The sequence below is a fragment of the Diaphorina citri genome, unplaced genomic scaffold, assembly GCF_000475195.1.
Source record: "Diaphorina citri unplaced genomic scaffold, Diaci psyllid genome assembly version 1.1 scaffold1721, whole genome shotgun sequence".
Lineage (NCBI taxonomy): Eukaryota > Metazoa > Arthropoda > Insecta > Hemiptera > Psyllidae > Diaphorina > Diaphorina citri.
Window position 1 is genome coordinate 30,413 of NW_007379147.1, and position 25,989 is coordinate 56,401.

Sequence of the window (25,989 nt, forward strand, 5' to 3'; positions counted from 1 at the left end):
ATTTTCATTAAGTATTTTTCAATATTACCTATAATCTACAGTATCCACTCTACAAGGTTTTTTGAAGTCTCTTTCGAAAAGAGCTTCTGAACAAAATTTTGAGGGAACAATTTTTTTAATACAAAATTGCGAATTGCGGCCTTGGATATTGGTTTGTAAATCAAGCGTGCCGGGAGGCGCGCGAACGTCAAGAGTTCGAAGCGCCGCCCGGCCTATATTAACACGACTAGCTGAATTCCGTCGCTTCGCTCCGGAATCCCGCTAGTTCATCCCGAGGCATGGCCAAACTTGTGGAAAAGGCATGGCCGAAGTCCAATAAAGCCTACTTGTGCCAGAAAACCAATGAAGAGGTGCAATATTCTTAATATGTATTATACTTCTGGCTTGAACAAAAGTTCAAAAACACTCCAAAAAGTAAGGAATAGAGGCTAGGAAAAAAGTGTGTGGGTAGGTAATGTGTACCTGAAAAGTCTTTTATGTTGATAATCAAAACAAAGGTATATGTTGGGAAAAGAGTGAGACAGATACAAGTGGAAGGACGAAGAACGAGAGGCAGGCCGAAGAAAAAGTGTCCACACCTATAGGTATATGTTGGGAAAAGAGTGAGACAGATACAAGTGGAAGGACGAAGAACGAGAGGCAGGCCGAAGAAAAAGTGTAAATTAGGAAACTTCTACAGAAAAAAAAGGCTAAAGATTTGGCCTGTTCTCGACAGTAATAGCACAGTGCGATATTGATCTTATGTTCTGAGAAAGTATGTTAGAATGATCACATATTTTTACTTATTCAATTTCTTAAATTGTTTCAGTTTCCATTATACTGTACTCTCGTGAATATTAAGGACCTGGAAGTCAAGGGTTTATCAGAGGAAGATGTAAATAACCGAGGCAGATGGGAGGCTGCTATCAAAAAACGCCGACCCCACTTGAGTGGGAAAAGGCGAAGAAGAAGAATACCTCCACCACATACCTATTTTTTATTATATGTATTATTAAATTGCTTTTTCAAACAGTAACAGTTCTGATAATATTACAAGATCAGGTAAAAAAAAAAAAAAAAAAATCGTAGCTAGGAACACGCCCCTCAAGATGTTGCAAGTATTGAAACACCCTGTATAAAAAAATCCCGCTGTGCCGAATTTTCCGTACGTGCGGAAAGTCATAGTGACGAATGGCAACACTGTACTTAAATCAGCTGATCGAGCTATATTCAAGTAAAAATAAAAAATATTGAAAATGACCTACAGGCTAAAGGAGTACAAGTGTACAAGAAAATAAAAAAAATTTAAGGCGAAGCTGGGTTTAAAAGATCACTAAGATCAGTTAGTGAAAAGTAAAAACTCTAAGGAAGTAATCTTTGAACGGTTTAGGTAACACATTTAAACGTTCCATAAAAAGATCACTAAGATCAGTTAGTGAAAAGTAAAAACTCTAAGGAAGTAATCTTTGAACGGTTTAGGTAACAAATTTAAACGTTCCATTGCTAAAATGCTGTCCCGCTTCGTCATGCAGCATGGTAAGTTTGATACTATAGGTCCTGTATCTCTCGGAGAACCTATTTGGGTATCAGATATGGCCAAGTGTGCTCAAGTAATGAATAGGTCAGTTGTGCTTACTTGGGTGATGTATCAAAGTCATAGAGCAGGAAAAATAAGAACTAACGATAAACTGGCTAGTCTGAAGGGAGCTATTGAAAATGAACTGTGGAATCAGGAAAGGTCCAAAGCCCAAGCAGTTCTGTATGAAGCAAAGCGTGAGAACATTCAAATGCAACTTGAAGCTGTGTTCAGAGAAAGAGCTTTGTTTGCTTACCAACAGGTAAGGGTTCTGATAGTCTTATATCACGGCTATTCATTTGTCCCCTGGCGAGTTTTTGGCTGAGTTTCAAAAGCACTAAGATTAGCCAATTGTTTAAAGTTATTTCAATTTCAGTGTTCTGAAATTTGATTTCTGGCTGGGGATAAAAAAAAGGGGGGATCAATACAACTTTTTGGTTCCGTTACTTGTATTTCTTGGAAATTACTAAAGTAACTTGAGAAGTTCTTCATCTATCTCTACCTCCTAATCTGAGAGATTTTTTTTTTTTTCAACAGTTAATTGTTTCAATTATTTTGTTTGTTTCCTCAGGTGAAAAACCGTCTGGAATATCAAGCAGCTCTGGAGAGCATTCAGCGTCGTATTTCTCAGAAGCATATGGTCTCCTGGGTTGTGTCTCACGTTCTCAAGTCAATCACCCCAGATCAGGACAAGCAATCCATCAAGAAGTGCATTTCAGACCTCAAAGCCCTTGCTGCACGCGCTTGAACAGTCAAAAATTCCTTTTGTTACCTTTGTTTTTAGAAAGGTGTAATTAAAACCTTCCAGCCTGGTGTTTCCTCCTTTGTTCTTAAAGTATTGTACTAGGCAAATGATCAAGGGCACCAATTTTGCAGCCCTTATATTAGCATATTTGATACTTGAGCAATTCATTTACAGTCTATTCGCAGAGCCCACTAAAAATTTACTATTATAGCATATTACCTGGAACACATCACATGCCTTCAGGCACACCCCATTTGCCAAGGGTCCAAGTTTTCCTTTGCCTTTGCCCTTGGGATCAATTTAATTTGAAGAAACCATAATGTAGCCCAATCCAAAATAAGTAAACACGAGAACTAATGTAATACATCATTCTGTTTATCAGATCAGTAGTACAGAACTGTAATTATTAATTACATTATTGGAATTATTTAGATTCACTCTGAACTTGGATGATTTCATTTCCCATTTTTAGTCCGTCCTTCCTTTATTATTACAATAGTAATAAAAAGGTACAAGGGATGGACTATTCAACTATTGTATTCGCTTTGGTGTTGTCTGTCTGACCCCATAGAAGGACTTATCCAAACCTAGTCGACCTATATATCAAATTAAAGGTCTTTTTACCAGGAACACGAAAGTGGTGGTGCAAATTTTGTCCAGAAAACCATAAAGCCAAAAAAAAACCGGTTTTGGGGGATTTTTGTCACATTTTCTCACACAAATGAGCTCTGATCTCGAAATTTGTCGCGACGACCTATGAACTCAAAGCGAGAAAGTTTTAGACAACACTTCAGTCGATAATTTAAGACCGGTTTTAGCGTCACCTGTGTTAAGCTACGCCGAGGAAGGCCAATAAATGAATGGGTGACATTATATTGGGAATAAAGGGAGAACGGGCTCTAGTCTTGATTTTAAATCATTACATGAAAGTAAAATCAAAAAATCAAATCAAGAATGATCACTTGAGTGGGATAAGGTATGAAAAAAAAATGCAGTTTCTTTGTGTTATTATATCACAACTCTTTGGTGCTCACTGCAGCATTGTAGGATTTTTCTCAATATCTCAATAATCCTAACATCCAATGTTTACCTACTTACCACACTGGCACCGGTCGCTATGTGCATTTATATGTCATAGCTACTCATTATCCTCACGAGGCTGAGTGGGCCCTGCAACATCCAGTCACGGAGTCAATCATTTGCTTGATACAAATTTCTTGACCCTGCTGGGAATCAAACCCAGGTCTCCCGCGTGCAAGGCGAGTGCAGTAACCACTATGCCATGGGAGCTGACTGGTTAAGGTGTAAAAGAAGAAGAAGAAGAACAGATACCTACCAAAGTATGATGTGAACTTGTGAGACTTTCTAAAAGGGGAATCTATGAATCATCCACTTAGAAGAAGAAGAAGAAGAAGAAGAACAGATACCTACCAAAGTATGATGTGAACTTGTGAGACTTTCTAAAAGGGGAATCTATGAATCATCCACTTACTCCTATAGTATATGAATCCTGGAAATAACCATAGAGAGGAATCTGAATAATAAAAGAGGAAAGCAGTGCTTCCATGAAGAACATGCCATTGGCAGATACCCAAGTGTAGACCTACTGTTAGTAAAACCCTGCATTGTTGCAGTTCTCTTAAAAGCCTGACCTTTGATTCTTAATCCTTTCACCCAAAGGGACAATACTTCCCAAGGATCATTATTTTTAAAAGTGGGATATATCATCACAGACCTACCTAAAAAATTCCATTTTCAGTGTTTTTCAAGCGTTTCTTTTGTGATCTAAGACGTCAGGAAAATTCACTTGGTTTTGCCTCCAGATTGATTTTTGTTCAGTAATCCTAGGAGGACATGAAACTTTGTAGAGTTCTTATTTATAGCCCAAGTAATGATACCTGATGAGAAAAAAAATGACAGATTCTGGTCCTAAAATAAGTTGGGGTGAAAAGGTTAAATATGTACTTACATCAGATTTTAAAACCGATGATGTTGCTGTGTTTATTTCAGGTCCCTACACTTTCACTTTTGGACTTATCACTTACTTGTTGAGCAAGGAGATCTGGGTTGTTGAGCACGACTTTGGCTATGTTATGGCCAGTGTAATCATTGTCGGTCTTGGCCACAAATTGTTTGGTAAACAACTTGCCAATTACTTGGACAAAGAGATTGCTGTAAGTGTTACCTTCATTAATACCTATTGAAAAAAAAAAGCTTGTTGCCTCTCTTTGTCCAAGTAATTGGAGTGCAAATATTTTACTATTAGTGATAGTAAAATTGATTCAAGTCAGTAATATATTTTTTTTTTTTTTTTTTTTCATTTTTCAGGCTGAAGAAGAACAAGATGATGCAGCCCAGCGTATTGTCCGAGAATTCAATATGGCGCCAACGAATTCCCTCCTTATTCTATTCTATTCTATTCTATTCAAAACTTACTTGGCTTGATCATCCAGAACACACAGGAGACCATTGGGTTTCCCCTCGACCAGCTGCAGACACAGCGTATTGTCCGAGAATTCAATATGGCGCCAACGAATTCCCTCCTTATTCTATTCTATTCTATTCTATTCAAAACTTACTTGGCTTGATCATCCAGAACACACAGGAGACCATTGGGTTTCCCCTCGACCAGCTGCAGACACAGCGTATTGTCCGAGAATTCAATATGGCGCCAACGAATTCCCTCCTTATTCTATTCTATTCTATTCTATTCAAAACTTACTTGGCTTGATCATCCAGAACACACAGGAGACCATTGGGTTTCCCCTCGACCAGCTGCAGACACAGCGTATTGTCCGAGAATTCAATATGGCGCCAACGAATTCCCTCCTTATTCTATTCTATTCTATTCTATTCAAAACTTACTTGGCTTGATCATCCAGAACACACAGGAGACCATTGGGTTTCCCCTCGACCAGCTGCAGACACAGCGTATTGTCCGAGAATTCAATATGGCGCCAACGAATTCCCTCCTTATTCTATTCTATTCTATTCTATTCAAAACTTACTTGGCTTGATCATCCAGAACACACAGGAGACCATTGGGTTTCCCCTCGACCAGCTGCAGACACAGCGTATTGTCCGAGAATTCAATATGGCGCCAACGAATACCCTCCTTGTTGTATTCTTCCTGTTCGTATTGAAACACGTGCTGGTTGAAGTAGTACTGCAGGTGTTCGTTGGCGTAGTTGATGCACAGCTGCTCGAAACTACCAACGAAAAATTAAATGAAAGAAAAATTTTAGTTTGGAAAAAAATAAGCGGAAAGTAATTTAAGTAAAAAAATAATTGGAGTAAAAAGTACCGTAAAAAGTTAGAGAGCAACTAACTGCCAAAGAAAATTTGCGAAACAAAATTTGGTTGGACTGTGACAGCGAAAAATTTAGTAAAGAAAAAGAGTTTTGTTTTTTTGTTTTTTTTTTTTTTTTTTTTTTTTTTTTTTTTTTTTTTTTTTTTTAAGAGGTTTGACAGAGGGAACTGTAACTCTAGGGTCTTATCGTCCCGAAATCGGAGAGAGAAGGAAGACAGGATAGGAGAAAGCCAGCCGTTCCGAGAACGAACATTATCCCATCAGGATAAAATCCGCCCCGGGCGGGAATCGAACCCGCGGCCTAGCGCTTACGAGGCAGACGCACTACCAACTAAGCTAACTAGGCTGGCTTAGTGATGTTTAACACTAGGAAAACTGGATTGAGTACATTCCGGCCAAATTTGATAGCCAACCACCATTTTTTTTTTCTGTTATTCTTCATCGAAATTAGGCGTGAATTTATTTCTTCAACTAGAGTGTTTTTATAACATCAAAATCATCGTGTCATGATGTTTAACACTAGGAAAACTGGATTGAGTACATTCCGGCCAAATTTGATAGCCAACCACCATTTTTTTTTCTGTTATTCTTCATCGAAATTAGGCGTGAATTTATTTCTTCAACTAGAGTGTTTTTATAACATCAAAATCATCGTGTCAGAGAACTAACGAAATTTTTCTTCTTCGACTTCTAGATCCCGAGATAAATTGATAAAAAAAGTCAGTAAATCATGAACTTTGACGTCACGGCATATGCTCCCGTAGGTGATGATGTCACATCTAATGTCCCAAGCAAAGCTCCCTTGTAGGCAATGCATTAATGTGTTTGTGCACATATGTTTCTGTGCAGTTCTTTCTGCTCCTCTGCTAGCACACTTGCATAATGGCAAGAACTAACGAAATTTTTCTTCTTCGACTTCTAGATCCCGAGATAAATTGATAAAAAAAATGTCAGTAAATCATGAACTTTGACGTCACGGCATATGCTCCCGTAGGCGATGATGTCACATCTAATGTCCCAAGCAAAGCTCCCTCGTAGGCAATGCATTAATGTGTTTGTGCACATATGTTTCTGTGCAGTTCTTTCTGCTCCTCTGCTAGCACACTTGCATAATGGCACTACCTAACAGACGAAAAAAAAAACAAACAAAAACAAACGACTGCGTAAAGTCTGACATCACACATATTTGAACAGAAAATGAAAATTGAATTTTCGACCTTTTACAGTTATTTTTTTGGAGTCTTGACCTCAGATTTGGATTTTTCCCAACTTTTTACATAGGAATCAACCATTTATTTATAATTTTTACCCATTTGCAACTGCTCCATTCTGCACACTATCAATATCATTGACAATAATATAAAAACATTGATAGTGTACAGACCGTTAATACCAGTCAAAGCACTTGGTCAGAAATCACATCAATGGAAATGTTGCTACAAAAAGGAGCTGTCACAATGAGAAGTGACCAGTGTTGTTATGGGGTTAGGTAAAAAGAAATTGAGAAATCTCATTAAACTTGTATTTAACCACGTTTAAGAAAAATGATCAATATTACTTCTTTCAGCTTTAACCAAGCAATCCCCCATGATCGTGTTGGCTAGGGGTGCTGCCCTCTTACCCACAAGTGACAAACACCCAGAGAGAGATCTTGTTAATTTTCCTCGTCCTAAGAGATTGATTGATCCTGAGCCTGTGAGACATACTTGTATCCCAGAAAGATGGTTTGAATTTTTCTACCCAAGACTTGGAGTTACAGGTATGTTGTTTTTTTTTCATAACAAATACCTACCAAGAAGAAAGAAGAATGCAGTGGTATGGACATGTTCAAAGAAGAGAGGAAAACTATGTAGGAAAGAGAGTTGAGAAGATGATAGTAGATGGAAATAGGGGACAGGGTTGACAGAAGAAGAGGTGGAAAAACTGCATAATTAAAGACCTGCGGGAAAAGAATTTAATGGGGGATGAAGTGCACAACAGGGTTGACTGGAAGCTGGCAAAAAACACTGACCCCACTTGAGTGGGATAAGGTATGAAAAAAAAATGCAGTTTCTTTGTGTTATTATATCACAACTCTTTGGTGCTCACTGCAGCATTGTAGGATTTTTCTCAATATCTCAATAATCCTAACATCCAATGTTTACCTACTTACCACACTGGCACCGGTCGCTATGTGCATTTATATGTCATAGCTACTCATTATCCTCACGAGGCTGAGTGGGCCCTGCAACATCCAGTCACGGAGTCAATCATTTGCTTGATACAAATTTCTTGACCCTGCTGGGAATCAAACCCAGGTCTCCCGCGTGCAAGGCGAGTGCAGTAACCACTATGCCATGGGAGCTGACTGGTTAAGGTGTAAAAGAAGAAGAAGAAGAACAGATACCTACATCGTGTCAAATACCTAGCTATACAAAGATCGAAAAATGGAAATAACAGCAAGCCACAATACATTTGTTCAGATGTTCAATTTAGAACTGAACAAGAAGAATATTCATGATGTTGAGATGACAAAGGATAACTACAAACATGTCCTTGCCAACGAAAATAAGAAAACCAAAACTCTTCAAGAAGAGCTGAAGAGGGTTGATCTCGAAAATAAAGATCTCAAAAGACAAATACAGGTTGTGGTTTGTTGCCTACAATGGCCTATAATCCTATATCATGAATTAAAACGAATTCAATTTGTTCCCAACTAAATTTTCATGGAATTTTCTCAAGTGGTAGATAATACACTTTGGACATTTGTTATGTCAATGTCTGGCTTGGGAATTCGTGCATCTTGTGACTGAACAACACAGAGTATATTAGGTACCAATGATACATATTAGGTCTGCACAAGGCATGACAATCATGTATATAGGCATGTACAAGACTATAAGACCTTAATCATGGACATTTCTGTTTTACATAATTTTTCAGAGCTACAAACTGGAAATCGATAACAATAAAATGGACTACACAAATTTAATATTTGCACTTCGAAATGAACTTAAAAGTGAAACTAACAGGTTGAACGTACTGAATGAGCGGAACAAAGAACTGGATAATATAATTAAAAACCAGAAGGCTCATCTTGAGAAAGTTCAAGCCAATATTGAGAACGAAATAAGGAAACGCAAAAATGTTGAACGAAAAGTAGGTAAAAAAAAAGATCAAAATTTAACGCTCGTCAGTGTCATAGTCTGACGTTTCAGTGCCTAAATCTTCAGTTTTTAGTTAGAGTGAAATATTCATCATCACTTAGTAGCTCGAGAAACAAGCACCGGGTAAACTACTACATAAATGTAAATCTTGCGGGAGGGCCCCAATAAGGTGTAGATATACGCTACGCCCTACCACACCTGGATGGTCGCCTGTGGAAACAATCAGTATGAGTCATCATATCTCTCAAACTTAAAAAAGATTTATTTCAGGTGGAATCAAAAAATATAGAACGACTGAATTGTGAAAAACAGTTGGAACTTCTCAAAACTAAACAAAAGTCTTTGCAAGCCGAAATAAAAGATGTTAAAGGCCAAATTGAAGAGTCCGTAAATGTTTCGAACATGCTTGAAGAGAGATACAAAAATTCGGTCAACTTTGGTAAGACTACTCGTCCATCCCTCCTCCTTTCACGAAAGATGAGCCAGCCTAGTTAGCTTGGTTGGTAGCGCGTCTGCCTTGTAAGCGTAAGGTCGCGGGTTTGATTCCCGCGAGGGGCGGATTTTATCCTAAACGGATGATGTTCGTTCTCGAAACGGTTGGCTTTCTCCTGTCCTGTCCTCCTTCTCTTTTCAATTTCGGGACGATAAGACCTTAGCAGTTACAGTTAGTTTCCTCTGTTAAACCTCTTTGAAAAAAAAAAAAAAAAAAAACACGAAAGGTCTTCAGAATGGTACACTGTATTCATAACTCTTAATAACAAAGTGAGGAAGGTTGAAAACAGCCTCCCATCTACCTGTTATAATGAAAGCAGTCATTCTACAAAACTGGACATTGAAAATAGAATGTATACTTAAACTCTTCAGAATGGTACACTGTATTCATAACTCTTAATAACAAAGTGAGGAAGGTTGAAAACAGCCTCCCATCTACCTGTTATAAATGTGTGCTATGCTCTCTACTCCACTTTGTTTTTTGCCTAATATGGCAAAAAGGATAAGCAGAAGGGATGTAAAGGCAAATGATAGTTTTGTGAAATGTCATTTGTCAGAATGGTACACTGTATTCATACCTCTTAATAACAAAGTGAGGAAGGTTGAAAACAGCCTTCCATCTACCTGTTATAAATGTGTGCTATGCTCTATACTCCACTTTGTTTTTTGCCTAATATGGCAAAAAGGATAAGCAGAAGGGATGTAAAGGCAAATGATAGTTTTGTGAAATGTCATTTGCAAAGTGCCTTTACTTAGATCCCCAGTTTACACATATTTGAGAGGGATCAACAGGTAGGCCTACCCCTTTACAAGTGGGGAGTTGACAGGTTGGCCTTTCATAGGATTGATCAAAGAGCAAGCTGGATACCTTACCCTAGTAACCAAAGTCTTTACAAGAGCAACCCCTGCACTTTTTTTTGTACTTGTCTTATATCCATAGTGTGATAACACCATGGATAATTCTATACATAAGTAAAACCAATAAAAGTACTCACACATTGGTGGTTTCTTTCACACTTTCTTTGAGTTTCTCCATGTCTAAAGCAGGATGAGTGCTTAGTGTCAGCTTGTCAAGATTGATACATTTGTCAACTTCAAATTCAAACCCATTGTTTGACATTGTCAGTTATGTAATTGTCAGTTTTGGTAGGATAATGGATACTCAGATTATTCCAAGGAAAAGGAATGCCTCCTCGAGTTGCTCAAATGTCATGAAAGTACAAACAGCAAACTGGCCCAGATGATCATAGAAAACATCAACCCTTGTGAGGAACGTGAGTTACTCAATGAGCTCAGTGAACTGATGAGTGATATAGACAAGGAAAACAATCGTCATCAGCACACCATAGACCAGATTAACTACGAAAGGGAAATGCATTGTAAGGTGTCGAGGGAGCATGGAAAGGAAAATGTGACAGGCCAAATGCCTCCTGCGGACAAGATCGAGAAATTGGGAGACTTCTAGTTTATCAAGGAATGTAGAAAATTGGTAATATACATAAATACCTAGCCCAGAAGGTGAGTGTACTGTATTTCCTTTGGACCCAGAAATCAATGATGGCCATATTAAGTTTAGAAAGTGAATTCGACGGAAGCTCTGCTTGAAAATATTAAGTGTGTCTATTTTTATTTCTTTAGCAGTTTTTACTACCGGATTTATACGGTGTGCAATGCTTGCCACAAGTTTTCTTCGGTCTCAATCGCCCTTTTCTCCCCCTCACTTCCATTCTCTCATCTCTTTTCTCCATGTAGCTCTCATCTCTTCGTTCAACATCTTCATACCACTACAGTCTCCTCTCCTGGATCTTTCTCGACACTTCCGTTATCTTTATCTTATTCCTACCTACACAACAAACAAAGTCCAGTGGGTAAGTTAGATAAATATAGTTGTACCTTGTTTTATTGATAGAACGATCACACTAATTAGGAAGCACGAAAAAGTCGGACATACATTTAAAGAAACAAACAAACAAAATATGGAGCACAAAACTCCTCCTTACGAACCCTAATAAAATAATAATAAATTCCAAAATATGGAGCACAAAACTCCTTCTTACGCACCCTACTAAAACAATATAGGTAATTATAAATCCTGGGAATGTGTATAAAATGTCTACATATTCTGACATACGTATTACGCATAAAAAACATCAACGAAACTTAAAATACAACAATAGAAAGTATTAAAAAGGGAATGTGTATAAAATGTCTACATATTCTGACATACGTATTACGCATAAAAAACATCAACGAAACTTAAAATACAACAATAGAAAGTAACTAATTAGGAAGCACGAAAAAGTCGGACATACATTTAAAGAAACAAACAAACAAAATATGGAGCACAAAACTCCTTCTTACGCACCCTACTAAAACAATATAGGTAATTATAAATCCTGGGAAAGTGTATAAAATGTCTACATATTCTGACATACGTATTACGCATAAAAAAACATCAACGAAACTTAAAATACAACAATAGAAAGTAAAAATACATCAATAACATATCACGAGCGGAGTTCAAATTGTAATACAAAATAAATACTTGAAATGGCCCCTAGCTTACATCGTCAGCAAAATGTCAGCCTAAAAGCAATCACCCTAGGGCTTATTGAGAGGCTTACGAAAAACGCCGACCCCGTCAGTGCACGGGAAAAGGCAGAAAAGAAGAGGAGTGATATCTCTTCTTAAATCCTTGGTTAAACCCACCATTGACGACTTTGCACCTCCCAGCATCCTTGATTATCCTCAGATTTTTTTTTCATTAGTCATTGGTTTTTGTATAAATTGAAGAGTTACTCTTAAGTATGTCAGGGGATGCCTTCATACATATCTATCACAGAAACCCACCATTGACGACTTTGCACCTCCCAGCATCCTTGATTATCCTCAGATTTTTTTTTTTCATTAGTCATTGGTTTTTGTATAAATTGAAGAGTTACTCTTAAGTATGTCAGGGGATGCCTTCATACATATCTATCACAATCGTTTTATGCTGTGGTATATATTGCCTGGGGATTAAAAAGGCACACAGAGATAAAAGGTTAATATTAATGTAAAATACTCAAACAGACTGAGTAGGATAAGAATAACTATGTATAGGTACAGAGAGATATTCAAATTAAAGCAACAGTAAATTCTTAATACAATTTTCATCACTGTAAAACTACTTTAACACTTCTGTTATTATAATTATAAAGAAAAACAGAGTTAAAAACCTCAATGTTGATGATTTCTATCTACTTACCAATAGTGTACCTTGGCAGCATCAAACATCCTTTTGGAAGCAATGGTTGCAGGCTTCTGTTTGTGCTTATCACACATCACTGTAAAACTACTTTAACACTTCTGTTATTATAGTTATAAAGAAAAACAGAGTTAAAAACCTCAATGTTGATGAATTCTATCTACTTACCAATAGTGTACCTTGGCAGCATCAAACATCCTTTTGGAAGCAATGGTTGCAGGCTTCTGTTTGTGCTTATCACATCCCTTGTTTATTTCCAGGTCAAGTGCTACTTCCCAGGTCAAACCAGGTTTTTAAAGCCACCACTGGGCAAGCTACATATATGCTATTTCTTAGTTCTAGGATTGATCAGAATTCAAAAATTCCTAGCCATTCCAAAGATAAAGGGGTACCTTTCAGGACTTCTGGAACATAAGGATGTAACAAAGTGGATTTTTCAAAATCTTAGAAAAGGGGCCAGTTTACTTCATTGTGATCAGAGTTCAGTAAATGCCATGGTGCCACACTATTTTGCCATATTTTAGGAAATTTGGAAAAATGCCATAAAAAGCCTTGAAAGGCTTATTTTGCCACACCTACATTCTGGCTTGTTTTGTTTGCCCTATTTTAGGAATTTTTAGGGGGGAAAGTGAAAAAAAAAAAAAAAAATCAATTGAAAAATTAGGTACCTACTTACTAATTTATTAAAGAACCGTACAAATAGATGATAGCCATTTGGGTAAAAATTTAGAGTCCCACCAAGCAAGCTTCAAGTTGATGTGAAATCATCGAGTTATAAAATAGAAAAAAAACTATATTTTCTCAATACCTATGTATACCTAAGTGGTATTTTGCCATGTTTTGTTGTACCATATTTTGGCAAAATAAGTGCCATACTGCCATTATAAATAAATAACTATGTTAGTTGATAGTTGTTTTGCTACTATCTTGGGCTCTTACAAGAGTGAAAAAAATCCTTACTTACTTACCTGATGTTTGAACATTATCCTTAGGCCAGCCACTCACTATCAGGTAGATCTGACAGGTATGGCTGAAAAGGTCTATCTGTCAGGTCTACCTGATAAGCACACACTGGTTTCGAGGCAATCCCAGCAAATTTAACTTTTGATTCAGTGTCTGTGAGTGTTTGATGTATCAGAGCGGTAGTTTTAGCGTCGACTTGAGAACACACACTATCAGGTAGACCTGATCAGGTGTACCTGTTGTCAGGTCTACCTGATAGTGAGTGGTTGGCCTTACACTATGCAGTGTGAAGTATGCAAGTATGATTATTAAATTTATTAAAACTGAACTTTAAACCAAAACATTTTACTTATTAGTTTGATAACATAAGCACACACACTATCAGGTAGACCTGATCAGGTGTACCTGTTGTCAGGTTTACCTGATAGTGAGTGGCTGGCCTTACACTATGCAGTGTGAAGTATGAAAGTATGATTATTAAATTTATTAAAACTGAACTTTAAACCAAAACATTTTACTTATTAGTTTGATAACATTGGAAGTGAAGTCCATAAAGCAGGTTGTTTAGTAAATAGGAAGCATTTGTGTTGTATTTAGATGTTATCACTGTAGAATACATAGGCAGTATGATGGGTATATACCTATATGTCTATGATAACATTGGAAGTGAAGTTCATAAAGCAGGTTATTTAGTAAATAGGAAGCATTTGTGTTGTATTTAGATGTTATCACTGTAGAATACATAGGCAGTATGATGGGTATATACCTATATGTCTGTTTCTCGGTCAATAGAATCGTAGGCCTTTTTGAAGTCGACAAAAGTTACGAAGGTGTGTTGTCCTCTTAGTTTTCTATGGCGAATTTTAATTTCTTTGATAGTGATAAAAAAGTTTGTGCTCTGAAGAAAAACATCAAGTGATAAGGGCAGCAAATTTTCTTGATCCAACCTTGGCCTTGGTTAGACTGCGGGGGTAAAGGGACTTTTCAGGCCTATCCCAGGAGGATAAACAAGGTATATTTTATTCTATTCTGAAAATCTAATTTTTTTGGTTCTTGGTAAATGTTCTGATTCCAGAATTGGGTTTCTGCAGTATGCACTGCGCCCAAGTTTATACAGACCTCCGAGTTGTCTTTACTGTCATCGAGTCCATGGTATTTCCGGCACTCTTGATCAGTAGCCAGTTTCATTGCAGGTCCTCGAGTATTGCATGTCTTGACTCTCAAATTAAAAGGTAGGTACCTACTTTTTAATTTCTAGGTGACGAATTGAATGCCCTACTTAAACCTATAGCTACCTAATAATTGGAGTGAACCACTTTGCCTGAACGGGTCACTTTGCCCAGAGTTCCCCTACTTGATCAAATCATAGTCCCAGTACCTACATTAGCACATTTTTCAGGGAACAACTCAAGTTGGAGGAGGGGAATAATAAATTATGCAATAACACTTTGTAGCTCTTTAGGTGGCTTTTTCTAATCTTTTATTGGTGGCTTATTTGTAGGGATACCTACAATTCTACAATAGGTTTTCCTCGCATTAAAAATAACTACCATGGTCAGGTAAGAATAGGTTTAACCTAACCTATTGGAAGTGGAGGTGGAGGTGAAAATGGAGGTGGAGGTGAAAGTGGAGATGGAGGTAAAAGTGAAGGCAAAAGTGGAGGTGGAAGTGAAAGTGGAGACGAAAATGGAGGTGGAGGTGAAAGTGGAGATGAAAGTGGAGGTGAAAAGAGAGGTGGAGGCAAATTGGAGGTGGACGTGAAAGTAAAGGTGGAGGCCGCCTACAATAGGTTTTCCTCGCATTAAAAATAACTACCATGGTCAGGTAGATATAGATAAATAAATTATGAAAGCTTTTTATTTCATTGAACACAAAGGGGTCCCCAAATTGTCCCAGAAACTTCTTAAAGTTGCCATAAATTTAATTTTATGTACGAGAAAAAACCGTGGTAGATATAGATAAATAAATTATGAAAGCTTTTTACTTCATTGAACACAAAGGGGTCCCCAAATTGTCCCAGAAACTTCTTAAAGTTGCCATAAATTTAATTTTATGTACGAGAAAAAACCGTGGTAACCACCTCACTATCTACAGAGTGTTTCAAAAGTCCGGGGACCCCTGAATATTTTTTGAACGGCTAAAGATGGGAAGCTGAAATTTAGGGTAGTGATTATGGTTTTTTATAAGAAATCACTATATGCCAAATTTCAGGTTCCCATCTTTAGCCATTCAAAAAATATTTAAGGGTCCCCGGATCAATGGTATTATGTACATTTATGTTGCTCTTACTCTTAGCTTTTTTTATGAAAGAGAGCTGCTAATTACAAATATGTAATGAAAAAAAAAAAAAAAAGCTAAGAGCAACATATTTATGAGTATATTCTAGTCTAGTATTTATACTCAAATAAATAAATAGTTGAACGTGAAACCCCCAAGGAAAATCATAGCCAAGTTGAAATTGAGAGAAGGTTGAAGGACTTGAGATTCAGCATTTTCAGCAGACACGAAAAACTGGAATGTAGACTTGGCCTTAATTTTCTGATCCATCCACTTTTATAGGACATTTGCTTATCACACATATAGATCACTTCTTTGATACCAGACTGGATAATAACCTTTGCACATTCATTACAAGGAAACAGACTCGTGTATAGTTTGCAGCGTTTGGTATCAGCACTATTTTTATTCAGGATGGCATTCATTTCAGCATGACACACTGGCATGGGGAAAACGAAAATATGCATGAGCTTCAAGTACAGTAAGATTAATTGAGAGAAGGTTGAAGGAATTGAGATTCAGCATTTTCAGCAGACACGAAAAACTGGAATGTAGACTTGGCCTTAATTTTCTGATCCATCCACTTTTATAGGACATTTTTGGATAGGAACTTGGCCTTTTTTTTTCACATTTGTGTTTTTGTGGGGGATCTCACTCCTTTTTCTTAATGCATGCGGTCGCGCTTCGCGCTCCCTTGTATACGATTGAGCTGCGCGCTTCCGGGGGCTTCGCGGGATTATGCATACGGTCGCGCTTCCTTGTGTTTGGTCCCGCTGCGCGCTCCCGGGGCTTCGCGGGGTGTGCATGCGGTCGCGCTGTGCGCTCCCGGGGCTTTGCGGGGTATGCTTAAGGTCACGCTTCACCCCCAAGACCTTATATCATGCCTGAGTATTGTTTCGAAGAAATTAAATCTGAAATAATAAACACAGGAAAAATTTTGCAGGCCTCAAAATGTGTTCCCCGAGTTAAATCCGCCTGTGGGCGGAGCCCAGAGCAACTTTGGCCCAATTTCAGATTTTTGCCTTTACTTTCTCATCAAGACCTACCATCCTGCCAAATTTCTACGACATTGGGAAGTGCTTCCTAATTTTGATGAGTGAATCAGTGAGTCAGTCTTAAAATAAGTGATTTTCTAGGCCCCTTTTCTACCCCTCTTTTAAAGCTAGAACTTCGGAATTTCGCAGGCATAATAAGCAAGTATAGCTTGAAACATGGTCCAAATTTCGTAACAATACGTGCAAAATTATCGGAGTTTTGATAGGGGTAAAAATGGCTTGAAATGTATCATGTAATATACACACTGGTGTGCTGAGGCCGGGACTTGGCCTGGCACACTGCCGTACGCCTAGATTTTCAATTCAAGCTTACCATACAAATATTTACTGTCGAGTTCATCATGTGTGTTCTTGTCCCAGGGAAACTCATCATCACTGCAGCCAATGGGCATTCCATTGTACCCTGTGCCTACAATTTTGTTATCTTCATTCACAATCACAGCCCCTACTCTAGTAACAGGATCTTTACTTCTTTTGGCCACAAGGAAGGCTGATGCCATGAAATACTCATGCCATTCTAGAACATCATCTACCCTCTTGTGTGGACTACCATTTTGTACTCCATTCATCTTATCCATTTCAGACCTGAAAAGAATTCAAGATAGTTACGTAGGATATTGTGAAAGCAGTCATTCTACAAAACTGGACATTGAAAATAGAATGTATACTTAAACTCTTCAGAATGGTACACTGTATTCATAACTCTTAATAACAAAGTGAGGAAGGTTGAAAACAGCCTCCCATCTACCTGTTATAAATGTGTGCTATGCTCTCTACTCCACTTTGTTTTTTGCCTAATATGGCAAAAAGGATAAGCAGAAGGGATGTAAAGGCAAATGATAGTTTTGTGAAATGTCATTTGCAAAGTGCCTTTAAGGAAGAGATCCCCAGTTTACACATATTTGAGAGGGATCAACAGGTAGGCCTACCCCTTTACAAGTGGGGAGTTGACAGGTTGGCCTTTCATAGGATTGATCAAAGAGCAAGCTGGATACCTTACCCTAGTAACCAAAGTCTTTACAAGAGCAACCCCTGCACTTTTTTGTACTTGTCTTATGTATCCATAGTGTGATAACACCATGGATAATTCTATACATAAAACCAATAAAAGTACTCACACATTGGTGGTTTCTTTCACACTTTCTTTGAGTCTCTCCATGTCCAAAGCAGGATGAGTGCTTAGTGTCAGCTTGTCCAGATTGATACATTTGTCAACTTCAAATTCAAACCCATTGTTTGACATTGTCAGTTATGGTAGGATAATGGATACCTAATGCAGATTATTTCAGAAATCTAAACACCAGGAAGATTCACAATATCTGAAGGCTGAAGAGGGTGTACTAATGCAGATTATTTCAGAAATCTAAACACCAGGAAGATTCACAATATCTGAAGGCTGAAGAGGGTGTATCAGATTATTTCAGAAATCTAAACACCAGGAAGATTCACAATATCTGAAGGCTGAAGAGGGTGTAGATCTCCTTTCAATTTGAGTATAGTTAGCTTTGAGCTTTCAGCAGTTGGTTCTTTCAGCTTTCACTAATTCACTCACTCCTTTTTACTTTCTTTTTACCTCAGAATATGTTCAATATGTTAAGTAGGTATTCTTATTCTGAGCTTTTTACCTTTTGTGCTTTTGTCAGGCAATCCTAACCACCTAACCTCAATCTGGAAAGCATGGTGAATGCGGAGGGGAGGGAGACGCCAATGTTGCCAGTTTTCCCACGAAATGAGGTGTTCTCAAGGTGTGTCCACACTAGTCGATGCGACGCCGTCGATCGATGTCAATTGAAATATTAAATTTCATTGGTTGATTTGAAACTTTTTTATATAATGTAGAATCAGATTGCTTAGTCCGGGGGTCAAAAGTAAGTTACTCATTTTGTGGCCCCCGGCCTTTATAAAAAGTTGTGGTTCCAATCTCGGCCGTAAAAAAGATGACTTTTCTGAGCTTTTTACCTTTTGTGCTGCTTTTGTCAGGCAATCCTAACCTCAATCTGGAAAGCATGGTGAATGCGGAGGGGAGGGAGAAGCCAATGTTGCCAGTTTTCCCACGAAATGAGGTGTTCTCAAGGTGTGTCCACACTAGTCGATGCGACGCCGTCGATCGATGTCAATTGAAATATTTCATTGGTTGATTTGAAACTTTTTTATATAATAGTCCGGGGGTCAAAAGTAAGTTACTCATTTTGTGGCCCCCGGCCTTTATAAAAAGTTGTGGTTCCAATCTCGGCCGTAAAAAAGATAAAAACCTCCCAATTTTGACTTGACAACAGGGCATATCAAAGTGTGGTTTGGCAACAGGGCATTTAGAGTGGGAATTTTTAAAATTTGGCAAGGATTCAAGGAAAAAGTTGACCGTTCACCGGACCACTGGTTCCTGCTTCCTGGTTCAACCCGTTCAACGTTAAAGTTTATCAGTATTTAGCTTTATTTCTCATAATCTTTTTGTTTAACAGTGTTTATTCATCAACATAATTACTCATATTATGGTTAGTGTTATTCATGTACCAGATTTGATTATACCTGCTTTATCACTTTATCAATCGTGCATTTGTTATCAGTGAGCCAATTCATGGTTTAATACGACAGATCTGTTCTCTGTAGGTTTGTATATTTGATCAGTTCATTTTTGTCATTTGACAAAAAATTATATACCAGTGTTTAATATTTTAATGTGGGTATTTTAACATTACCTACCTATACATTTGTGATGGAACTCTGAAGTTGAAAAGTTGAACTTTGTGATGGTTGAAAGTTGACCCTTTTCATTAGATGTACTTTAAGCTAAATTACCCCTTTATCTTTTGAACGGCTAGGAATTTTTGAATTCTGATTAGTCCTAGCATTAGGAAAGGGCATATGGTCCATCCAGTGGACTTTTGGGTGTAGCAAGTGTAAACACCATACCCTTACACTCAAGACCTGAAAAGTGAAAGATTAAAAAAAAAAAAAAAAAAAAAAAATGTTACCTTTTTGTGCCCCCCTTCAAAAAACCCAAAATATTTCTATCTACTTACCAATAGTGTACCTTGGCAGCATCAAACATCCTTTTGGAAGCAATGGTTGCAGGCTTCTGTTTGTGCTTATCACACATATAGATCACTTCTTTGATACCAGACTGGATAATAACCTTTGCACATTCATTACAAGGAAACAGACTCGTGTATAGTTTGCAGCGTTTGGTATCAGCACTATTTTTATTCAGGATGGCATTCATTTCAGCATGACACACTGGCATGGGGAAAACGAAAATATGCATGAGCTTCAAGTACAGTAAGATTATCAATGGTATTATGTACATTTATGTTGCTCTTACTCTTAGCTTTTTTTATGAAAGAGAGCTGCTAATTACAAATATGTAATGAAAAAAAAAAAAAAAAGCTAAGAGCAACATATTTATGAGTATATTCTAGTCTAGTATTTATACTCAAATAAATAAATAGTTGAACGTGAAACCCCCAAGGAAAATCATAGCCAAGTTGAAATTGAGAGAAGGTTGAAGGACTTGAGATTCAGCATTTTCAGCAGACACGAAAAACTGGAATGTAGACTTGGCCTTAATTTTCTGATCCATCCACTTTTATAGGACATTTTTGGATAGGAACTTGGCCTTTTTTTTTCACATTTGTGTTTTTGTGGGGGATCTCACTCCTTTTTCTTAATGCATGCGGTCGCGCTTCGCGCTCCCTTGTATACGATTGAGCTGCGCGCTTCCGGGGGCTTCGCGGGATTATGCATACGGTCGCGCTTCCTTGTGTTTGGTCCCGCTGCGCGCTCCCGGGGCTTCGCGGGGTGTGCATGCGGTCGCGCTGTGCGCTCCCGGGGCTTTGCGGGGTATGCTTAAGGTCACGCTTCACCCCCAAGACCTTATATCATGCCTGAGTATTGTTTCGAAGAAATTAAATCTGAAATAATAAACACAGGAAAAATTTTGCAGGCCTCAAAATGTGTTCCCCGAGTTAAATCCGCCTGTGGGCGGAGCCCAGAGCAACTTTGGCCCAATTTCAGATTTTTGCCTTTACTTTCTCATCAAGACCTACCATCCTGCCAAATTTCTACGACATTGGGAAGTGCTTCCTAATTTTGATGAGTGAATCAGTGAGTCAGTCTTAAAATAAGTGATTTTCTAGGCCCCTTTTCTACCCCTCTTTTAAAGCTAGAACTTCGGAATTTCGCAGGCATAATAAGCAAGTATAGCTTAAAACATGGTCCAAAATTTCGTAACAATACGTGCAAAATTATCGGAGTTTTGATAGGGGTAAAAATGGCTTGAAATGTATCATGTAATATACACACTGGTGCTATATGTCTGTGTTAAATTTAACTCATTGTTTTATGCCTAGGTCTTAGCATTTTATCATGTAGTATAATCAACACTACTTTAGCACCTACTAGTAATGTTGTGTGGCAAACAACAATTTTGTATAAATAAATAATTTTTAAAACTTTTTACAGTCCAGTTTCAAATTCAAGTGTCCTAATGGAAAAAATTAGGCATCTACCACGTGTAATAGTAATTAATTAATTTATTTATTATTTTTATCATTTTTTTTTTTTAATCATTTTTTAGTGAAATTGAACTTGCTATACCTATACAAATATGCTGAACACACTATTAATGTTGAAAGCTGTCATTATTGGCGCTCCAGGTTGTGGTAAAGGAACAATATCTAGTCGAATTATTGATCATTTTAATGTCAAGCATATTGCTACTGGAGACATTTTAAGATCACACATTGCCCAGAATACTACTCTTGGGTTGAAAGCTAAGGAGTATATGAACAAAGGTCTTCTTGTCCCTGACGACTTGATGATTGATCTTGTCAAAAACGAGGTCAAAGATTTGAAATGTAATTATTTATTGGATGGCTTTCCTCGCACATACGACCAAGCGATGGCTTTGTTTAAAAATCATCTCAGCCCAAACTGTGTTATGCACATCAATGTACCCAAAGAAGTTATAATTGACCGACTTAGTAAGAGATGGATACATCCAGCCAGTGGCCGTGTTTATAACTTGGACTTCAATGCACCTAAAAAACCAGGAATTGATGATATCACTGGAGAGAAACTTATTCAACGAGATGATGATAAACCCGAAGCTATCAAGAAGAGGTTAGAAACATTTGACCAGACAATTAAACCTTTGTTGGATTACTATGATAATAGAGAAGTGCTGGACACTTTTACAGGGAACACAACTGATGAAATCTGGCCCCGGATATACGAACATTTGAACATAAGAATACCCCCACTGAAACGTTTGGAACCACGGAACACAAACTAAATTGCCGCTAGCCGCTAATCAAACCAAATTAATCGCACATAATTTATGTACATATGTAGTAGTCTTCTGATATGTGCTGCATGTAGATTACATATACCTCGTTTAATCAAATCTAACTATAAGTTACTTAGGTACATACTTAAATACTTAATACCTATTTTCATTATAAATTTTATGAATTCCTCATTCTATAGTACAATACGAGTCAATTTACATGTTCTAGCACAAGCACACTTTAGACCATGTGTTACTACATACATACTACCTACATGACATGTGTCTATTTTACTTTGGCAATTATTAACCTTAATACTGATCAACATCGCTCCTTTCATGCACCTAATTTTATTGTTTTAAACCTTCAGAAGCTTCAGTCGATGATAATAACAGTACGTTAACAAACAAAAGCTTTAGGAACGTCAGACAAAGGAATTTTATTCAAGGCCTACATGACATGTGTCTATTTTACTTTGGCAATTATTAACCTTAATACTGATCAACATCGCTCCTTTCATGCACCTAATTTTATTGTTTAAAACCTTCAGAAGCTTCAGTCGATGATAATAACAGTACGTTAACAAACAAAAGCTTTAGGAACGTCAGACAAAGGAATTTTATTCAAGCATTATTATTAATTCTTTGTAATACTAATACCTACCTAGATGTATAATTTTATATGTATGTTTAAAATTTACTTTTTCTTGCTACATCTTGAATTCTCCTCTCTACTTAATTTGTGCTACCTACCCAAATTAATCTGTTTTGAAGCTTAAATTTAATTATGTCTGAACAAATAGTGAGATACCTACCGACATTATTTCTTTATTTATAAGTACCTACCCATTAAGTAAGTAGATGTAGAATACATACTGTGTACTTTTTTTACTTTCTTTTTATTTCGCTAAAGCATTAGTAAAAGAAATAAATAGTATTCAGCAAAAGCTGTCTATATTTCCGTGACGAGAAAAAAGAGTTGATTTTTCTTTTTATTTTAAAGGATATTTTTCTCTCCCGGTCCTTCTAAACTTTAGGTAAGTAGGTATAATACCTACATATCTACTTTCAAGATTTCATTTAAAAATAACAATTTTGGGTAGAGATTACGAATACGGACAGCAAAATTATACATATATAGGATATAGGTTCAGTAAAGAGAAGAAATAAGCAAACATCTTTCAATAGATTTTAAGTAGCACAGTAGATTTTATTTATTTTTAAATAGGATCAATTTTTCCGACAGTATTCATTCTCCTTAGTGAATTGGTTATTCCAAAAGAAACTGTCGCTGATACTGAACGGGATTGTCGTTTGGCCGTACATACAGTCCGCTCATAAAGTCCCAGGCCACCCTTTTAATTTTTTTACTGTTCACCCTGGGAAGCTGGTTGTCGAATCAAGCTCAAACTTGTACCAATGTACTACGTTCTTTAAGACCTCTGATATGATGTATCACAAGTAGGGGGTTCTTATTTAAGATTTTAAAGTTGATCCCTCTGAGGCCGCCCCTGGGGGGCCCTCCAAAATTTTGAGTACCTCCCAAAATTCTTTATCATAATCAAGGGCTGCTGCATGCAAAATTTCAGCTTCCGCGGGTGAACAGTAAAACATTTAAAAGGGTGGCCTGGGACTTTATGAACAGACTGTATGGGATCATCTGGGAACATTATCTTTTGTCACTTCCATTTTCTCATCTAATCGTGATTAATTGTTCAACATCCTCGGGTGCTTCTATTTCCCGGGTGAACAGTAAAACATTTAAAAGGGTGGCCTGGGACTTTATGAACAGACTGTATAGGATCATCTGGGAACATTATCTTTTGTCACTTCCATTTTCTCATCTAATCGTGATTAATTGTTCAACATCCTCGGGTGCTTCTATTTCTAATAATGAAAATTTAGTAGATATCATTATTATTTTCTTAAAACTTGGAGCACCAAATCTAGATTTTTTTCCACATCAGTGGAATTATCGCCACTTTCATGTAAATATCAACATTATCACTTTAATGAAGGCTGTCTTAGTGTACATGAAACAATTAATCCTTTTGGAATTTAGTAGATATCATTATTATTTTCTTAAAACTTGGAGCACCAAATCTAGAGTTTTTTCCACATCAGTGGAATTATCGCCACTTTCATGTAAATATCAACATTATCACTTTAATGAAGGCTGTCTTAGTGTACATGAAACAATTAATCCTTTTGTCTGTTTTATCATATAAGGAATGGCATTTGAGATAGTGCAATGTTATTATTGTGACTCTTGACTCTGGGTACCTTATTGATATAACAACACACCAACACTAACAACGCCATAATCACTTATTCAGTAGTGGTTAGGAATTAATTTTTCTTAGATGTTAATCCTTTTGTCTGTTTTATCATATAAGGAATGGCATTTGAGATAGTGCAATGTTATTATTGTGACTCTTGACTCTGGGTACTCCTACCTTATTGATATAACAACACACCAACACTAACAACGCCATAATCACTTATTCAGTAGTGGTTAGGAATTAATTTTTCTTAGATGTTACGTAAACATGATTTTTCCAAGGAAAAAAAAATCCATTATTGAAAAATCTATTCCGAACATATTAGGTACCTATTCTAGGGAACTTTTTCCTTCCTGTAAAAACAGCTTAAAGTTATATAAAATATGTGAACTTGCATGTTTTTTTACTTTTTACTGCAGTATTTTTTTTTTTTTTTTTTTTTTTTTTTCCCCCTTTTTTTTTTACATTCAAATCGTCTCTTGAACATGAATTGGTAACCTTTTCAACCTTTACCGTGATACACGTAGTAAAAGTTACTAGGTTCTTACGAGTACTAGTGAGGTACTAGTAGGTAAGAAGCTAGTAAAAGTTATGTACGGAATTCCGCATATATCACATTTCTTTATATGAATATTTTTCGTCCTCATTGGATACCGAAATGAAAATCACTATAAATTAAATTTTCATCCGTACTAAACATTGAAAGAGCACTACTAGAACGAAAGACGTTCTGAATAGAAGCCGCGACGTAGAGCTTCTCATGGCACTGGTTTGGAATGATTGTTCAGGACTGAACTCGGACAGTCCGGCTAGATTTCTAGCCGCTACTCGAAACGTATACCATGTATTTACAGCTAGCTGATCCAGACAATAGATGGAATCGCCATTTTTATCTGTGAAATAAAATAATTTTGTTGAGGTTATGTTGGTTAATAATATAATCTAAATCTAAAAATGTACATAGATCCACCCACCGAACATTGTTGATTGTCTTTATATATTTTATTTTGATACAATTTAGCAACAAAGCCATTTGCAGATTATTGTCTTTAAATGCCAGATCTTTTACTCTAATAGGTACCTACTCGAAGATCGGACAACAAACATTCAATTCGACTTTCCCTGATCTAATACTTACGTTTTTTGAAGTCTTTAATAAAGGGGTTGGCCCATTTCAGCGGATCGCCGGGCCATTTCTCCACAAACTCTACCCTGTAACCTATGATGCCTTCGAGTTTGTCTTCGGCACTTCGAATGTCCAACTCGATGGCCGTATCAGTAACGATACCCATTTCCACCATGGTGGGCACTTTGGGTGCCACACTCTTCTTGAAAATAATCTTCTTTTCGGTGCGTCCCTCTTTGTTGCTGGCTTCACACAGGAAACTGCCAAAGACATTTTCGTGAGTGACAGGGATCTGAAACAAGCATTAAAGACCAATCAAACCTTTGATGTTCAGGACCATTTTGAGAATGTTTTGGCACAAAAAGACTCACCTTGAATAATAAATCTCTGAAGAAATTTCAAGATCTACTTTTTTAATTTATTTTATTATTGACAGAATTACTGTTGTTTGTTGTTAGTTCCTTCGTCTCTTTGATGGATAAAGCCCATATTTTATTGTTTCTTTCC

The 25,989-nt window shown here is 37.1% G+C and overlaps 6 protein-coding genes across 10 annotated transcripts; 4 read left to right on the forward strand and 2 right to left on the reverse strand.

The window, feature by feature from the left end:
• Window positions 1-1,383: 1,383 nt before the first annotated feature.
• On the forward strand, window positions 1,384-7,491 carry LOC113470655. Its single transcript, XM_026829259.1, has 2 exons — window positions 1,384-1,515; window positions 7,178-7,491. The coding sequence occupies exons 1-2, from the start codon at window positions 1,488-1,490 to the stop codon at window positions 7,474-7,476; spliced, it is 327 nt and encodes a 108-aa protein (XP_026685060.1). The 5' UTR covers window positions 1,384-1,487; the 3' UTR covers window positions 7,477-7,491.
• LOC103517018 (ATP synthase subunit b, mitochondrial) lies at window positions 1,557-2,744 on the forward strand. The gene is made up of 2 exons (XM_026829257.1): window positions 1,557-1,817; window positions 2,127-2,744. Exons 1-2 carry the CDS (start codon window positions 1,572-1,574, stop codon window positions 2,301-2,303), a joined length of 423 nt encoding a protein of 140 aa, XP_026685058.1. The 5' UTR covers window positions 1,557-1,571; the 3' UTR covers window positions 2,304-2,744.
• On the forward strand, window positions 6,124-9,352 carry LOC103517011 (ELKS/Rab6-interacting/CAST family member 1-like). 2 transcript variants are annotated; one of them, XM_026829256.1, is made up of 4 exons: window positions 6,124-6,260; window positions 8,001-8,234; window positions 8,533-8,748; window positions 9,016-9,352. In XM_026829256.1, exons 2-4 carry the CDS (start codon window positions 8,037-8,039, stop codon window positions 9,043-9,045), a joined length of 444 nt encoding a protein of 147 aa, XP_026685057.1. In that variant the 5' UTR covers window positions 6,124-6,260; window positions 8,001-8,036; the 3' UTR covers window positions 9,046-9,352. The 2 variants fall into 2 exon arrangements, with proteins under 2 accessions (XP_026685057.1, XP_008480232.1); XM_008482010.3 differs by having other exon boundaries at window positions 9,027-9,352.
• Window positions 9,353-12,154: 2,802 nt separating this feature from the next.
• On the reverse strand, window positions 12,155-18,112 carry LOC103517013 (deoxycytidylate deaminase). The gene is made up of 5 exons (XM_008482015.3): window positions 17,909-18,112; window positions 17,104-17,375; window positions 16,034-16,174; window positions 12,496-12,574; window positions 12,155-12,259 (listed from the first exon to the last, which is right to left on the reverse strand). Exons 1-5 carry the CDS (start codon window positions 18,031-18,033, stop codon window positions 12,202-12,204), a joined length of 675 nt encoding a protein of 224 aa, XP_008480237.1. The 5' UTR covers window positions 18,034-18,112; the 3' UTR covers window positions 12,155-12,201.
• A 1,012-nt stretch (window positions 18,113-19,124) lies between these two features.
• On the forward strand, window positions 19,125-22,420 carry LOC103517012 (GTP:AMP phosphotransferase AK3, mitochondrial). 4 transcript variants are annotated; one of them, XM_008482013.3, is made up of 2 exons: window positions 19,125-19,397; window positions 21,364-22,420. In XM_008482013.3, exon 2 carries the CDS (start codon window positions 21,394-21,396, stop codon window positions 22,078-22,080), a length of 687 nt encoding a protein of 228 aa, XP_008480235.1. In that variant the 5' UTR covers window positions 19,125-19,397; window positions 21,364-21,393; the 3' UTR covers window positions 22,081-22,420. The 4 variants fall into 4 exon arrangements, with proteins under 4 accessions (XP_008480235.1, XP_026685055.1, XP_026685056.1 ...); XM_026829254.1 differs by having other exon boundaries at window positions 19,125-19,393; XM_026829255.1 differs by having other exon boundaries at window positions 19,129-19,282.
• Window positions 22,421-24,815: 2,395 nt separating this feature from the next.
• On the reverse strand, window positions 24,816-25,773 carry LOC103517014. Its single transcript, XM_008482016.3, has 2 exons — window positions 25,495-25,773; window positions 24,816-25,249 (listed from the first exon to the last, which is right to left on the reverse strand). The coding sequence occupies exons 1-2, from the start codon at window positions 25,655-25,657 to the stop codon at window positions 25,032-25,034; spliced, it is 381 nt and encodes a 126-aa protein (XP_008480238.1). The 5' UTR covers window positions 25,658-25,773; the 3' UTR covers window positions 24,816-25,031.
• Between the last annotated feature and the right edge of the window lie 216 nt (window positions 25,774-25,989).

Coding starts and splice junctions, on each gene's coding strand:
- LOC113470655 (XM_026829259.1), top strand. CDS start 1,488: ATGCTGTCCCGCTTCGTCATGCAGCATG. Junction 1,516..7,177: donor CCGCTTCGTCATGCAGCATG/GTAAGTTTGATA, acceptor TACTTCTTTCAG/CTTTAACCAAGCAATCCCCC.
- LOC103517018 (XM_026829257.1), top strand. CDS start 1,572: ATGGCCAAGTGTGCTCAAGTAATGAATAGGTCAGTTGTGCTTACTTGG. Junction 1,818..2,126: donor CTTTGTTTGCTTACCAACAG/GTAAGGGTTCTG, acceptor TTGTTTCCTCAG/GTGAAAAACCGTCTGGAATA.
- LOC103517011 (XM_008482010.3), top strand. CDS start 8,037: ATGGAAATAACAGCAAGCCACAATACATTTGTTCAGATGTTCAATTTA. Junction 8,235..8,532: donor ATCTCAAAAGACAAATACAG/GTTGTGGTTTGT, acceptor ATAATTTTTCAG/AGCTACAAACTGGAAATCGA. Junction 8,749..9,026: donor GCAAAAATGTTGAACGAAAA/GTAGGTAAAAAA, acceptor GATTTATTTCAG/GTGGAATCAAAAAATATAGA.
- LOC103517013 (XM_008482015.3), bottom strand. CDS start 18,033: ATGTCAAACAATGGGTTTGAATTTGAAGTTGACAAATGTATCAATCTG. Junction 17,376..17,908: donor GTGAAAGAAACCACCAATGT/GTGAGTACTTTT, acceptor AATTCTTTTCAG/GTCTGAAATGGATAAGATGA. Junction 16,175..17,103: donor CGACAGTAAATATTTGTATG/GTAAGCTTGAAT, acceptor TCCCCATGCCAG/TGTGTCATGCTGAAATGAAT.
- LOC103517012 (XM_008482013.3), top strand. CDS start 21,394: ATGCTGAACACACTATTAATGTTGAAAGCTGTCATTATTGGCGCTCCA.
- LOC103517014 (XM_008482016.3), bottom strand. CDS start 25,657: ATGGTGGAAATGGGTATCGTTACTGATACGGCCATCGAGTTGGACATT. Junction 25,250..25,494: donor TATTAAAGACTTCAAAAAAC/GTAAGTATTAGA, acceptor TTTATTTCACAG/ATAAAAATGGCGATTCCATC.